General features: G+C 40.6%; 2 protein-coding genes across 14 annotated transcripts in view; both read left to right on the plus strand.

Moving 5' to 3' along the window:
- The first annotated feature begins 1264 nt into the window (after window positions 1-1264).
- LOC116841182 (importin-11) lies at window positions 1265-8765 on the plus strand. Of its 2 annotated transcripts, none has more exons than XM_032808806.1 (18): window positions 1265-1625; window positions 2152-2283; window positions 2532-2632; window positions 3014-3127; window positions 3216-3622; window positions 3743-4006; window positions 4264-4419; window positions 4914-4957; window positions 5081-5263; window positions 5339-5450; window positions 5559-5779; window positions 6244-6408; window positions 6988-7180; window positions 7266-7503; window positions 7577-7673; window positions 7890-8149; window positions 8243-8384; window positions 8470-8765. In XM_032808806.1, exons 2-18 carry the CDS (start codon window positions 2161-2163, stop codon window positions 8572-8574), a joined length of 2925 nt encoding a protein of 974 aa, XP_032664697.1. In that variant the 5' UTR covers window positions 1265-1625; window positions 2152-2160; the 3' UTR covers window positions 8575-8765. The 2 variants fall into 2 exon arrangements, with proteins under 2 accessions (XP_032664697.1, XP_032664698.1); XM_032808807.1 differs by having other exon boundaries at window positions 2155-2283.
- Window positions 8766-9589: 824 nt separating this feature from the next.
- LOC116841183 (endophilin-A) overlaps window positions 9590-15171 on the plus strand; it is a 44172-nt gene continuing 38590 nt past the window's right edge. For all 12 annotated transcript variants that reach the window (XM_032808814.1, XM_032808808.1, XM_032808819.1 and 9 more), the window contains exon 1: window positions 9590-9750. The gene's annotated coding sequence lies outside the window, so the exon portion shown is untranslated. The remainder of the gene's footprint in view (window positions 9751-15171) is intronic.

A 15171-nucleotide genomic window follows, 5' to 3' on the forward strand; every position in this document is an offset into this window, starting at 1 on the left:
TTGGAACAAAGCAAGCCAAGGTTGAAATTCGTTGATTCGTCAAAATCTAATCTTCAATCGTCAATCATCAATCGCCAATCGCTAGTGTGATTTGGCCTTAATGCCCAATTTCTTCATCTCCGGTTAACTTTATCTGTCGGATAAATGTCAACCATGATTGGTTAATCTTGCCAATCATAAATATAATTGGTCCAATTCCAATAGAATAACTGGCAGATAAAGTTAATTGGAGGTGAAGAAATTGGGCATAAGGAAAAATGTGACTGATCAATTCCATTGGAATAACCAACCGGTTAAGTGAACCAAAGTTGGTAGAAACGGGCATAAGCGGTCTTTTCAATTGCTGCTATGACCAATCACTGCGTAAACTCGTGAACAGTGGTTTGCAATATAGCAACCAATGGACACACTGAATGCAAATTCACTAGTAAAAAATCTACAGATTCTAGTAATAGAAATAAAAAATGCTAGATAATCTCCCTAGCTAGCGATTGCGATATCTCAGTGGTAGATTCTACTTAAGGTTGAAAATACTCCGAAGCGCTATAAAGACCAATCATAGCCATTTTTTACGTGCTCTAAGGAGTTTGTGGCTTCAAATGGATCTTAGCCATTATCTCATCAGAAAATATTATCTCTAGATGATACACAGCCAATGAGACGGTCCTGTGCCGACGCGACATGCAAATGTGAACTATCCAATTCTACAACGGATGAAAAAGCATGTTCGACTGGCTTTTAGTTAACCTACTCTGGGTTATTCAGCCTATGTTTATTGGTCGAACAAGTACTTATAAGCTTTATGATTGGCTAGTAGAGACTTATGACGTTATTAATCGCTCTCGGAGCGATTAACCTAGGGCCAATCGAACACACTAAGGCTGATATTTCACGTGTCGTACGACAAGCTTTTTGGATACGTTCATTGGTTGACGAACAAAGAACCTAGAAATACTCTATTCGCCAACCAATAAACGTATCTGAAAAGCTTGTCATACGACACGTGAAATAGCACCCTAAAGCTGCCAATACATGGGAGCGTTCCAGCGTTGAGCGTTAAAGCGTTAGCCAATCAACGTATCAGGTTCTAGAAGTATAGTTGTAGTTTTTGCGGAAAGTGGCACGTTGATTGGCTACCGCTTTAACGCTCGACGCTCGATGCTCCCATGTAAAAATACCTTAAGAGAGAAAAAAACAGAATTATTATGAATGGTATAGAACGAGTCAGAATGACGTGCCACTACAAAGAACAGACCTCCAATTACATCGCACTGCACCGTGCGTGCGATAGTCAACGACAATTGTCACTATTGCTATCCTCGCACTGTGACGGTTGGCGAAAGTCGTGAGAAAGAGAAAAAAAGGTGCAGCGCTAGTCGAAGAAAGAAATAAAAAAGGAAGGAAGGATAGAGTGCGGCGAAGGGGTGAAAACGGTGCGCTTCCATAGGTGCCAACACTCTTTCACGTACGCGCGCGTGTTGTGTGATACAGTAGGACTTGCGAAGCAGACTAGAAAGACCAGCCGGAGCATTTTTGTTATGTATCGATTTACTACGTAAATACTCTCGCCTTCGAGACGAATGGAACACACGGAATGAGAGTCTGCGACACCGATTGCGAGACAGGTAACGAAAACTCATGCGCGCATACGCTCGCTCTGCGCCGCGTACGCTCTCCTGCTTGCACCACCGCGTTGTACAGGTTAGAGAGGACGTCTCACACCGGAACAGTAGTGAGCGAACGGCGATAAATGATTCGTGCGACGAAGAATGACGTGAACTGATGATCGTTCGTATAGGTGCCTGTTGTCTCACTCGACGCTCGGGCCGATGCGTTAGCGTTGCACACGTTTTATTTGCGCAGATTTGCGGGCTTGGATCATTCCGCAACCACATGCTCAATCTTGACCGAGTGCTCCTTCGGGAATTACGTTCGAGTGAGCCGCTCAGCGCGTCTCTGTTGCTTCATTCGAAACTATGAATTGCACGTCGTCGATATAGTCGCGTTTCGTAGCGCTAGATAATGCTGACGTAATTAGCGGGATATTGATAGAATAAAAATTATAAAAGCTATTACGTGTCAGAATCCGATAAGCTCGTAGATAATTAGGAAGAATCTTGCCTGAGGTAATACATAAACAGCTTTGTTCAGTAGGAAGACATGGATGCCAGGGTGATAGAAGTTCTGCAACAGGCGGTCAGCCAAGACCCCAATATCTTGAAATCAGCAGAGCAAACTCTGAAACAATGGGAGACTCAACAAGGGTTTTACATAGCATTATATGTAAGTTTTGTCCTATTGAATCTTGTTGCATATGTTGCTTTTGTAACAATATTTTCCATGTACGTACTGCTTTTGTAACAATGTTTTCCATATACGTACTGCATCTATGGAACGTAACATGGATCTGTCAAGCAAAAACATTTAGTTAAAAGATAAATACCAATCTCTCTCTCTAGAATTATTTTGTATTATATGTATCTTTTGTCTGAGACAGATAAGATAAGATAATCTCTTGTTTGCTTTTTCAGAATGTCCTATCAAATCATTCCTTGGCTATCGAAGTTAGATGGATGGCTATAGTGTATCTAAAAATTGGAGTTGAAAAATATTGGAGGGTAAATGCTCCAAAGTAAGAGGCTTTCTGTTACATGAAGAAATATTATTTCAACCAATGATTAATAATCTATTCTTATCAGAGTGGTCAAAATGACAGAGCTTTGAGAATGTACATAATACAAAAAAATCTTATTTTCTTTAGCTTTATTCAATGTCAATTAAAAATATAAAATGTACTATATTATAAATTTGAGTAATTCTTATAAAATATTACAAACCCATCATTTTGGCTGCTTTGGTAGGCCTAATATTAAGTGAAATGTTATTAACAATATATACATACATATATGTATGTATATATATGTATATATGTGTATATATATATATATATATATATATATATATATATATATATATATATATAATGTGTTTACATAATATATTATTACTCTAGTGCAATTCAGGCCGATGAGAAAGAATTTTTACGACAGCACCTGTTGACGAATCTGGAGGAACCTGTGAATCCATTAGCTGTACAATTAGCAATTCTGATTGCAAAGATAGGAAGGTAATTTGTATGACGTGATATGCCGCATCAATATGTGTCAATATATTGTGGCTAAAGCAACGTACTAATCCCGTCGTTTGTCACGTAGGTTTGACTATCCTAGGGAATGGAGTACATTAGTACCGACATTGTTAGAAGTTATAAGACAGGAAAGCCCTTTGGCACAGCGTCAGGCGTTGTTAACATTGCTTCACGTTATTAAAGGTTTAGCATCTAAACGTCTGGGAGATGCTCAGAAAGTTTTCCGTGAGGTGGCTGCGAGCATGTTCAGCTTCATCCTGACCCTGTGGAACACCTTTACTGAGTCTTTCCTGATACTCGCGTCTAACGGTGCCGACGTCAGACAGATACAGGAAGCTTTGGAGAAAGCTTTGCTACTGTTGAGAATACTCAGGCAACTGATCGTACACGGTTTTACCAAGCCTTCCGAATCTCAGGATGCCATGTTATTTTTAAAAGTTGTTTTCGAGCGTGCGAGGGCCACTCTCGAGTGCCGTTAGTATCTATTTTCCTCCTATCTCGAGAGAATCGCTTCGTTCACGGCGTTACTTTCGCTTAAAGTCTCAACGCGTGTTTAAGATGTGAATGAACGGTGCGTACTATTTGTTTTTCCAGGAAAAACGTTAGCATCGAGAGGCATACAGATGGACATGTGTGAGAAGTTTATAATACATTTGACCAAAGTTTTATTGGGAGTACTAGAAACGCACCCGTTTTGCTACGTGGAACTTATACCGACTTCCTTAGAATTCTCCGTTTTTTACTGCTTCACGGAGACTGGCCAGGCATTAGCATTTGAAAGATTTGTTATCCAATGTCTAAATCTAGTGAAGAATATTTTAACGTCGACGTACTATAGACCAGCTAAAATTATTGAAGGTGTGTAATTTCTCTGCATGCGTGTGTTTAACTGTCGCGCTCGTCCATGCGACACGTGCAACGTTACAACGAAATGTAGGTGAAGGAAAGGCAGCCACTAGCTCTTGTACTGGTTATTGTATACCTAAGAGCCTTGTTTATACATAGTTCGTTTATATAATGAGATATAGTTTTTAAATTATACATATTTTATGTTATAGTTTATAGAATAAGGTATAGTTTATATAATGAGATGTCATCTTCTTTCATCGAAACAGAGACGAAGGACCCGATAGCGTTAAGAGCGTACCAATTAAAGCAAGAATTTTTCACACCGGACACGTTGACGGAGATTTGCTCCAGACTTGTCACGCATTATTTCCTCTTAACACCCACGGATCTGGAATTGTGGGACAGCGAGCCGGAGAATTTTGGTAAGCATTAACATAATTGTAACTACGTTTACACGGGAGTCTAAAATCGATATAATTATACTGCACTTTACATTTGCACGAGCTACAGTCGTATAGTACAATTGTTTATACGACATATAACATTAGTAGTTACAGCAGAGGAAATTATTAAATCGGATTCGTGTAATCGTAGACTGCGGGTGAATTGATCTAAACGATTTGCATGTTCCCATGTATACATTCTATGGCTTTTATTCTAAACTCTCTTTCATTGATGAAATTACCTCGAAATGTGACGTATAAGTCTTCTAATTGATTTATAAAGTACATTTAGAAACAATAAAGAGAATGAGAAAGATTTTGATGAATTAAAATCAATATGAAGAAAGGCCTATAAGAGCCGGGCAGAGATGAATATAAACAATTATTTACCTGTATTTACATAAGTCAATTATTTGTTAATGTCACATCAGTCCACATTTTGACCGATATACAAGAAACAATGTTTATTGCAGCTATCGATGATGGTGGCGGGGAATCATGGAAATATAGCTTGAGCGTAAGTTGATCGAATATATCCATTAGTGGTTTACAGTCACAAACTGTAAACCACTAATGAAAAGTCATAATATGTATAATATATAATGACCGATTACTCATACGAGTGCACATTTCATTGCAGCCATGCACAGAGTCTGTCTTTATGGTGATATTCCATAACTTTAGAGACGTTCTCTCATCGGTACTGGTTGATCTGATGCGACAGCATCATCAACCTGTCGATCCTAATAATTTACATGCGATCTTAGTGAAAGACGCGGTTTATCGTGCAGTTGGTCTGGCAGCGTTCGACCTGTATGATGAGGTAAGCGAATAGTATTGTCAAGAATCACGCATACACCTTCAATTGATCTAGCCAATGTGCTCTTTTGTGTGACAGGTGAACTTCGATCAGTGGTTTTCGACAACTCTGAAGGAGGAATTAAAGATCCGCAATAATAACTACAGAATTATCAGGAGACGTGTATGCTGGTTGATTGGCCAATGGACGAGTACGATGCGAATTTTTATAAATTGCACGAAAATTGATAAAAGATACAATAACAAAATATAAGTCGTTTACGCCACGAATATATATTTCTGAATTCGATTTTCTGCAGGTATCAAATTGAGCGCGCAATACAGACCAGATGTGTACATGCTCATGGTAGAGGCGCTGAATCCCACGGAAGATTTGGGCGTTCGGTTAGCCGCAAGCGATGCCTTAAAAAAAGTGATTGATGACTTCCAATTCAATTCGGAGGAGTTTGCCATTTTCCTGGAACCGGCATGTTCGCTGCTCTTTGCTCTTCTTAAAGAAGTAAATGAGTGCGACACGAAGGTACATAAAAGCTTAAATTTACTAAATCGGCGGTCAAATTTACTAAAGATACAGTAAATAAATTAATTTCGAATGCGCATACTTTTTAACTCGCTTCATTGGCTTTCTCTATCGTCAAAATTTTTAGATGCAAATGATTATATCTTATATAAACTCATTAATGTCGGTTCTGCTACGACCGACAAAATAAGTCATACTAACACATATGCGCTACCATATACAACTATAATTGTTTTTAAATTATATGATTTTTAAATTATATGATATTTTATCATATAATATCATATGATTATATAATTATGATATTTTTAAATTATATTATAAGTCCTGAGGACTTGCTTTGAGGAAACAAAGCCACACTCATTCACTTACTCATTTTTTTAATGAGATATGGTTATGTCACAGAGTCGTTCATCCTCAACATTCATATTTTTATGTCGCATTTAAAAAATTTTATTTTTCAGATGCACGTATTATTTGTACTGTCGTTTATTATTGAGCGCGTTGGTAGCAAAATCAAGCCTTATATCGCTGCACTCAGCACATATCTGCCAGTACTTTGGCAACAGTCGGAGGTATTCAATATGCTGAGGTGCGCCATAGTATCGACTCTGATACACTTGGAAAAGGTAAGTATATACAGGGTGTCCCGAAGTCCCATGATGACCCTTGGTGAGAACGTAGAACGGATTGAGGTGAGCAAGAAAGTCCTGTGCCGTTTTGCGATATTCGCAATAGTTTTTGAGAAATTAATTATTTTGTCTCAACAAATCAGCGTACAGAAAGCGGCAGCGGAAAGAAAGATGCCTTCGGCCGACGTGCGACCGTGACACTCGCGAATCGTATCTCGCCGCATCCCTCCGCCCATAGCTACGAGACATAGCGAGTCTATGTCTCGTAGCTATGGGCGGAGGGATGCGGCGAGATACGATTCGCGAGTGTCACGGTCGCACGTCGGCCGAAGGCATCTTTCTTTCCGCTGCCGCTTTCTGTACGCTGATTTGTTGAGACAAAATAATTAATTTCTCAAAAACTATTGCGAATATCGCAAAACGGCACAGGACTTTCTTGCTCACCTCAATCCGTTCTACGTTCTCACCAAGGGTCATCATGGGACTTCGGGACACCCTGTATATGTATATATGTACACCTAATCGGTGACTTTGATATTTATCAAAGACGATCGTTTCTCTTATCTCGTCCCTAAGGCTCTAGGATCTGACAGCGTGACTCTGGAGCCGCTAGTAGTTAACGTCGTGGCTCTTAGTTGCGACGTTAATCAAGAGGGTCATGTCTATTTATTAGACGATGGTCTGGAGTTGTGGTTGGCTTTGTTGGAAAACTCACCAGCACCAACACCGGGTATATCGGGTCTTTTCAGAAATATGCCGCCGTTATTGGGTAAGCGACCAGCTTGACAATCGTGAGCAATAAAATCGCGCGTTCCTTTAAAGGATGTTGCGCTACTGACGCCTTCGCTTTTCAGATCAATCGGCGGATAATCTGCGTTTGTGTTTGTACATAATTCAAGCGTACGTGCTGCTAAGTCCACAAGACTTTTTCACTCAGTGGGGTTCGGTGGTCGTCGAGATATTGAAAGATATCCTGAGTGACTTACGGTCGGACGGTTTAGTAATGGCGATGAAGGTTTTCGAAACCTGCCTCAGGGCGTCACCTCAACAAGGCACGGAATTGATCAAGCCCGTTTTACCGAAGATATTCGAGTATGTAAGATTTTCTCCACGGGAGAACGGAATGTCGCACGGAGATTTAGCACTTGACGTGATATGTTTGCAGGAACGTTTACGCCGGTGACGAGTATCCGATGGTCATGACTATGTATTTGTCTATTGTCGCAAGAGTTTTACTAGTTTCTCGAGATATTTTTGTACAGGTAAGAAGAAAAGTAACGCTTTGTCAGCTATGATTTTTTGTGCTACAAATTAAGGTATAATACTATTTTAACACGCGACTTAATTAAGTTATTAATATTTTATAATTGCACAGACATTTATATTTCTGGACATTAGTGTAGAATCATCACAGTGACAAAATAGCTGCTGACACTCGTCGGCAAATCCGTTCCTAACGGAAGATTGCTTACTCGCAGGTAATCAGTGATCTAGCGCGTAGTAAAGGAAACGATACGACTGAGGAAGATGTGTTCGGCAAGATTTTGCATGTGTGGCTGTGCGGCATGGCGTTGGTGTCACAACATGAAAGGACTAAGTTATTAGCCCTCGCACTTTGCTCTCTTTTAGGAGCGAATTCTTCTTCTAAGATCATTGAGCAATTTCCACATATAATGGCGATGGTTGTCGAAGCGCTCCATGATATCACCAAGATTGACGACTTGGGCTACGCTTTCGAGTAAGATCCTAAATGTTTATTTTATTTGTTATATGCGGAGTCTGTTCTGAAATTGAAGCTTTGTTGAAACAGAAACTTTTACTTAATTTCTAGTGCCTTGTTGATCGGCGATCAACCTAGTCCGTCACAATACGAGGAAGTGGATTATGAAACCGAGCACACTCAGCGACAGAAGAAACTTGCCTTCACCGATCCTGTACACAATGTATCCTTGAAAGACACGGTCCAGCATCAGGTAAGCGAATCTCTCACGAGTTTTCGTTAAACAGTTTATCGTTTATCGAATACTAAACTCGATATTGCTTTCTCGAAATTGCCAGTTAATCGCGATGCGAAGAATGATTGGCGATGATCGTTTCGATGCACTGATGCTTTCGCTTAGTCCCGACATCGAGGAACAACTCAAGGACTTCATATCGCTGTGAGGAAGAAACAAGATCAAAACGCAAAATAGGAAACGTCGGACAAATGCTACATAAACGTATGAAAGAAGCTTTACAGCGCTCTATTGTAAAACGGCACTATTTTACTGTATGATACTACCACCTGTTTCACTGTATTAATAATGTTGATAATAAAAGGTACTGCAACGCCATTCGACAATTCCTTTCTCATACAATCTTGTTTTATTATCTTATTTCCTTTATCTTTTTTTATCTCTCATTCGTGTTTTATCTTCGTATCAGTTACTACAAGCTTATGTTTTAAGCAATATGAAAGATCTGTTATGTCAGGGAAAGAAATTTTTGAAAATGGATTACAAGACAAAGAGAGAGAATTACGAATATTAACAGCTACAAAAATATCTCATTCATAGAATCTTTTTAGAGGATTCCACTAAGGACAAAATTATATATATTTTTTTTAGAAAAGTGTTAAGTTATCGAGATATTGCAAGGCTGCATATAAATACACAAAAATTATCGTTAACAAAATCATGTACATAGTTAAAAAGAATAATTAAAAAATTAAAATTCTAAGTTAACTAGAAAAGTTAAGCTAAAAAAATATATATATTCTTTTGTTAAACTTCTTACGTGTTCTCGTAAAGATAAAAGTATCAATTCACTTACCTAATCCTGGATATTTTTATTATTTTAATCTTTAAATACGAATATTTAAGCTTTCAACATAAAAAATTATATATATATATTATGTTGATATATATTTTATGTTGATAGATGTCTAGATATATATATTATATTCAATGATCAAATTAATAATAAAAATATCCAAGATTAGTTACGTACCGGGCTTACGTTGGTACTTAAATGTCAATTTTAATAAAAGAAATAATTTTGTATTAGCCCGCGCCTAAGAATCGATACATCGCATCTCGACCGCCACATCGATATTATCGTATCTCGATAATAACTCTCTCGACAGTAACCCTCCCCACTCCAGCTCGGACGCGACCAATCGCCATCACTGTCCCCTGCGGCTCGCGCCGACGCTCACGCAGTCTGCCGGCCGTGCGCGTCAGCGCGAACAGCTGTCGTCCGTGTGTCGTCTGTGTGTCAGGCTTGGCAGGGGGTTAGCCGAGTTCTGCTTCGGTTTGCGGTGCGCGTCCCAGCGGCGTCCAACGAGGCCGAGACCGCACGGTGAGTGAAACTGACAACTCCACGCCGTTGAAGAACGCGCGGCGAATTCGCAATTCGCGACGGACTCGATGGACTGTACGCGTAGCGCAGCTTCGCGGACGGCTGGCGTCCGTCTCGAGAGAAGCGCGCTCAATCGATTCGCGACTCGAGCACACTCTCGCACCTTCTCCCGCACACGCTCGCGGATCGAAAACACCTGTCGGTGCGCCATCGCGCCGCGGCGCCGCCGGCGCGGCGCGATAACGCTCGCGATAACTCGTGTTTTCGCGTTACGTTGCCTTAGGTGATTATCGCGTCGATCCGCGTCGGCTCGCGTCCGGTCGCGTCGCGTCGCCTTGGCTCCTGTCCTGGGCCGCGACGCGGCCCGGCGGATTTTTGAATGATCGTGCACGAGCGTGGGCGTAACACCACGTGACCGTCGTAGTATCCGTATAGTTCGTGTCCTCCTTCCGGGAAAGCCATTGACGACTTTCTCGTCTGCGTGGTCGCGGCCGGTACTGAGAATTCGTGGGAGTCACCTATATAGTTCTCCTCCTCTTTAGAATCATAAATTTTGCTCTTGAAGCCGTATTTCGGACTCGTACGGACGCTATGTGCGTCCTTTTGATCCTCATGCGGAAACAACATTGTATACGATGTTCGAATCAGAGATACCAAACTTGGAATCAGACGGTCGCATTTTTCATCGAATATGCATCCAGAGTGAGGGCCTCGCTCGCGAAACTCGTGAATTCTTGAAATCTAACGAATCGCTTCGTGTACGATTTTAATCTTTGTGCTGAAAGAAGCGGGAAAAGGAGGGGGGAGAGAGAGAGAGAGAGAGACGCAAAAGAATCGATGCCGCCGACGCGGCAGAAAACGCTCCCGCGTTTGAGATCCCCCGCGCTTCTTTTTATTGCGATCAACGCTACATCCGCTTTGACCTCCGACTTTTACCGCGTGTCACGTCGTCGCATTCGCGTTTCACGGCCGCGAGTTGCGCATCCCGTCCGAGCCGCGAGGAACAATTGTCGGAGGATTTAAACTCGCCCGACTTTCTGAGTCGTAGACACCAATAGGACGCCATTGTTGCCGCGGAAAAATGATAAATTATTAAGGTGACTAGACGTTCCGTTTCCGCCAGGATAGTCCCGGTTTCTCACCCTTTGCACCGAATTTTTTCAAATGTTATCAGGAGACCGATTTGTCCCGAATTCGGCCAAACTGTCCCGATTTAGAGGATTTTTAAAATCCTTCTGACAGAGAGAGAGAAAAAAGACTTCATGAAGAAAGTCCATTATGCTACAGCTTTATCTTGGAAAGAGTTTCTATTTTTATTGCATGCAGCAGGCCTTCATTGATGTTAAAGTATTTTTCATATATTTATAAATAAAATAGTGCTTCATATGTATATATATATAATTATAATTTTCACTCATTTTTCTCCTCTCTTTCTCTCGCTTCACATATTTGTGAAGTGTCTCAGATTTGGGGCCAGGATATTTGGTCACCTTGCAATTAATCGCGAGTTATTCGAGTCGGCGATCAGTTGCAGTGCGTTAAATGTCAACCGCGCGTTTATCAGTTGGCGATCGCATCGATTATCGCTCAGCAGCAACAGATACTTAACGATAATATAATTCGGGGATTAAGGTGATATTAATGTACAGCAGATAACAATAATTCCCGGGAAACACTTGTGCCGAAACAGATAAATCTGCACGACGAAAGTCGACCGAATTTCGCGGCGCGTTCCTATAACGACGAATAACAATAATAATGGAGCCAATTTCCGCCCCTTTACGCAATAAATCACTATAAAGAAACAAAACGCCCGGCGAAACGGAATGCGACCGGATCGCTGTGTCTACATCAGTATGTACATAACTCGACGTGCGATGAAATTTCGACATATTAATTAACATTTCGACGTAGCGCGAGTGGCCAGAATTTCACGTAACCCGATTTCGTTGCAGCTTACTGATAATTTACTCCGTTATAACGTGCGATATGCAATCGCGTTTTTTTAATTATTATCAAGGAAAAATTCTTCATGTGTATGTGTCTGCATTTCTCGCGATTTTCATGAAAATTCCCCGAATGGAAGATTTTATAACATAGCCGATATCTTCGCTCTCTCACTGCAAAAAATTTTGTGTTAAATTCGCACATCTCACATTAAATTTGTCCTGATTTGTGTTAATTTAATACAAGGCAGATATATGTTAGCAAATATAAGTTAGCAACATAAGTTATCTGATCACTTCACGTACACTGAGATAGAAAATATATCTAGGAAACAATATATATTTATGTCGTAGGTGCTACAATAACATATTTACTTATATTAATATAAGATAAATCTCGCTGCTAGACGTGCGATAAGCTCGATATCGGGTACGATTATCATTGACATCGCGCCCAAAGAAATACTGCATTCAAGTAAATGTTACCTGTTTCAAGTATCTCATAAGTTTATACATCCGCAAATCCATCATCAGTTCCCCATAAACAAATTTATTCAAAGTGCATTCTGAATCCTAGTAAGTTTAGCATTTCAATCAGGAACATTAAATCAGAAGAAAAATTCGGCTTGCTCACTACACAGAGTCGAATCAACTTTTTCTTCAACTTCGAAGTTTAATGATATTCTTGTAGAGTGAATAAATTCTTCCCTTGAGTGCATGTGTGGCAATCAGCATCTCTGAAGTTCGTCACGAGTATACTTTAGGATTATATCACGAAGAAAATATTCTTTGTTGAAGGTTAAACCATTTGGCGGAGAAAGACGATTAGGATCGCTAAAAATAAGCATTATGCTGGAGAATGCAAATATCGAAATGTTTCGGCCGTTAGATGCTAATTTTATGCACCTGTAAATCACGCGTGGCAAAGCGCAGTCAGACAGCGTCATTCGTTCGGAACGTCATGACAACGACCGATGCAACGTGCGTACCACGCACTAACCGTGTACTGACCATGATATTGCGGCGGTTGCATTCTGGTAAACCCGCGTCGGGCTAGCCACTGACGCTGGCGATATATAGGACGCAACGAATCAACCAATTTCGAACTTGGCTCGGCCAGTTGCGACTGGTCAAGTTCCAATTTTCCATCCGCAATCCTCGACCTCCGATTTGATGCGGGCTTCGCGCGGCACGCGTCGCTGCACGGTTATCATCAAGCTGACGTGAAAACATTCGCCGCGATTAATCCGTCCACATCGAGGACAAACAATAATTGCAAACGTGTTACAGAAATATCGGCCGACAAATAACATTAATCCCGTATTACTATCGCGGTAATTAATCTTGGCATTAAATCAATACTGAGTATTAATCGGACGTCAATATCGCGACTGCGGGGCGGCCGGATGGCGTATTTATTGCGAATATTTCTTCGGAAGTGATCCGATCGCTCGTCGCTGTGTAACTCGCGATTTTGGCACATCGGCGTTTGCATGAAGAAAATGGCTGTCCTGCTCCTGAAATTTCGCCCAAAGCCCGAGTGACAGTTCACTCGAGGCATTAGGAGGCCGAATCGCCGCACGAAATCGCAGAAGTAGATGCACTCGCGGGAAAGTATGGTGATGACAACTACGTAGGGGTGACAGTTGTATGAGTTTTGTAGAATTATAAATTCTACAAAATCGTCAAATTCTACAAAATTGTTGAATTCGTGCGAACAGGCTGTTGCTCGACTTTCCCAGCGGAATTTCACTCGAAAAAATTTAGAGAGTACATCAAGCTTTGATAAAACCTTGACACGTTTACCAAGCGAAATCTCATTAGTCTTTATGATCGTTCGTGTCTGAACTATATGCTTGCATATTATGAATGTTGATTGTTCGCAGCTAATCTGTCACTTTCCAGCTTTACGTGTCATGTCATGTCATGTCATATCATATTGAATCATATCCATATAGAGAGAATAGTATAGTGTTTTTTTACCTAAATTCTTTTCAATTTTACTATATTTCTAGTAGTGTACACTGAGAGAAAAAATATTTAAAAAATACAAAAATACTTATTTTTACTCAAGTGCACATGCTTATTTATTCTAACATACATATTTAGAATATGTTTGGAATATCAATATATATGTTTTTATAAGGTGGAAAAATATTTTTCAAATAAAAAAATATACATTTTCTTAAAATCCTAGCTTTCCATGAAGTGTTTGTTTTATTTAAAAAAAATAATTTAGATTTAAATAAATATGTTATTAATAAACACACACACACACATACACACACTGAATAAATATATCTTTTTATAGATATTTTTTTCTCTCTATACAGAAATAGAGAGTAAGATTTATCTTCTTCAGGTACACAGTAAATTTCATTAGAAACAACAAATTTCGCCAGAAACAGCAAATTTTTTAACAGCACATTTCAGCTCTCTCCTAAAAAACAATAACAATAAGTAGCATATATGAAATGAAAGGATAGTCAATTACTGCGAAATATCGATCTGTTTCTGGATTACAAAATTCCATAGTAATTTTTGACACGCCAGTTTCGGTCTGATAAATGTTAAAGCTTTATTGAAGGTCGCTATACACGTGTCTTGCTTAATAATTGTTTAGGATTTGTACGTGAAATTATCAATTCTCACGGTCGATTGCTTATGATTATCTACTCGAACACACGTGAAATTATCAATTCTCAGCGAACGGGATAATTTTGTTTGATGCGTATCGCATCGTGCGAGAGAGGCTAATTAGATATTTCAACTTGGTCAAGGCTTTATTGAAATTCAGTGCGCGCGCATCGCACTTAATTCGAGGGTGGACGCCGCAAAAATTGCTCGCGATCGTTTATTTCGTTTACTTATCACGCCTGAGGCACGTGAGATTGTCAATTATCTCAGTGGATGCGAAATGATTGCGTGCCGACGCGTGTCCGATCGTATGAGGCGGCGGCGGAGCCAACAACGTGGTGATAAAACACAAAGGATGTGAGTTGCCTCGCGAATCGTCGTCGCCGCCGCCTCCTGCCGGTGCGTCACATATTTTTAGAAATATTTCGTGAAACGCGGGGGTGGCGCTCGCACAGCGGATGCAGGCTCAGAGGGACGCGGCTACATGGCTACATGGCGGGGGCGAGGGGTCTTATCGAGTGATAGCAACACCATGACCCAGTCGTGTACACGTACTCTTCGGGACGGTTTCTTAGCAACCGCACCGAAGCCGACAACCGGCTTCGCCCACCATCCTCCCCGACTTCGTCGAGTTTCGTAAATTTGCAGAAAGTTTCGCAGCGGACAAATCAGCGCCCGCGCGTTCGTGGAAAATATATCACTGATTTATACGAGACGCGGATCGCGCCCGGCGACTGTTTCTCTCTGATCCAGTCAACTTTACAGATTCGTGGAAAAATAGCAGATAGATGGAGGGATGGGAAAGGGCAAATAGAGAGAGAAAGAGAGAGAGAGAGGG

The sequence above is a fragment of the Odontomachus brunneus genome, unplaced genomic scaffold (genome assembly GCF_010583005.1).
Source record: "Odontomachus brunneus isolate Ranch 3 - 2012 unplaced genomic scaffold, Obru_v1 Obru_scaffold_013, whole genome shotgun sequence".
Lineage (NCBI taxonomy): Eukaryota > Metazoa > Arthropoda > Insecta > Hymenoptera > Formicidae > Odontomachus > Odontomachus brunneus.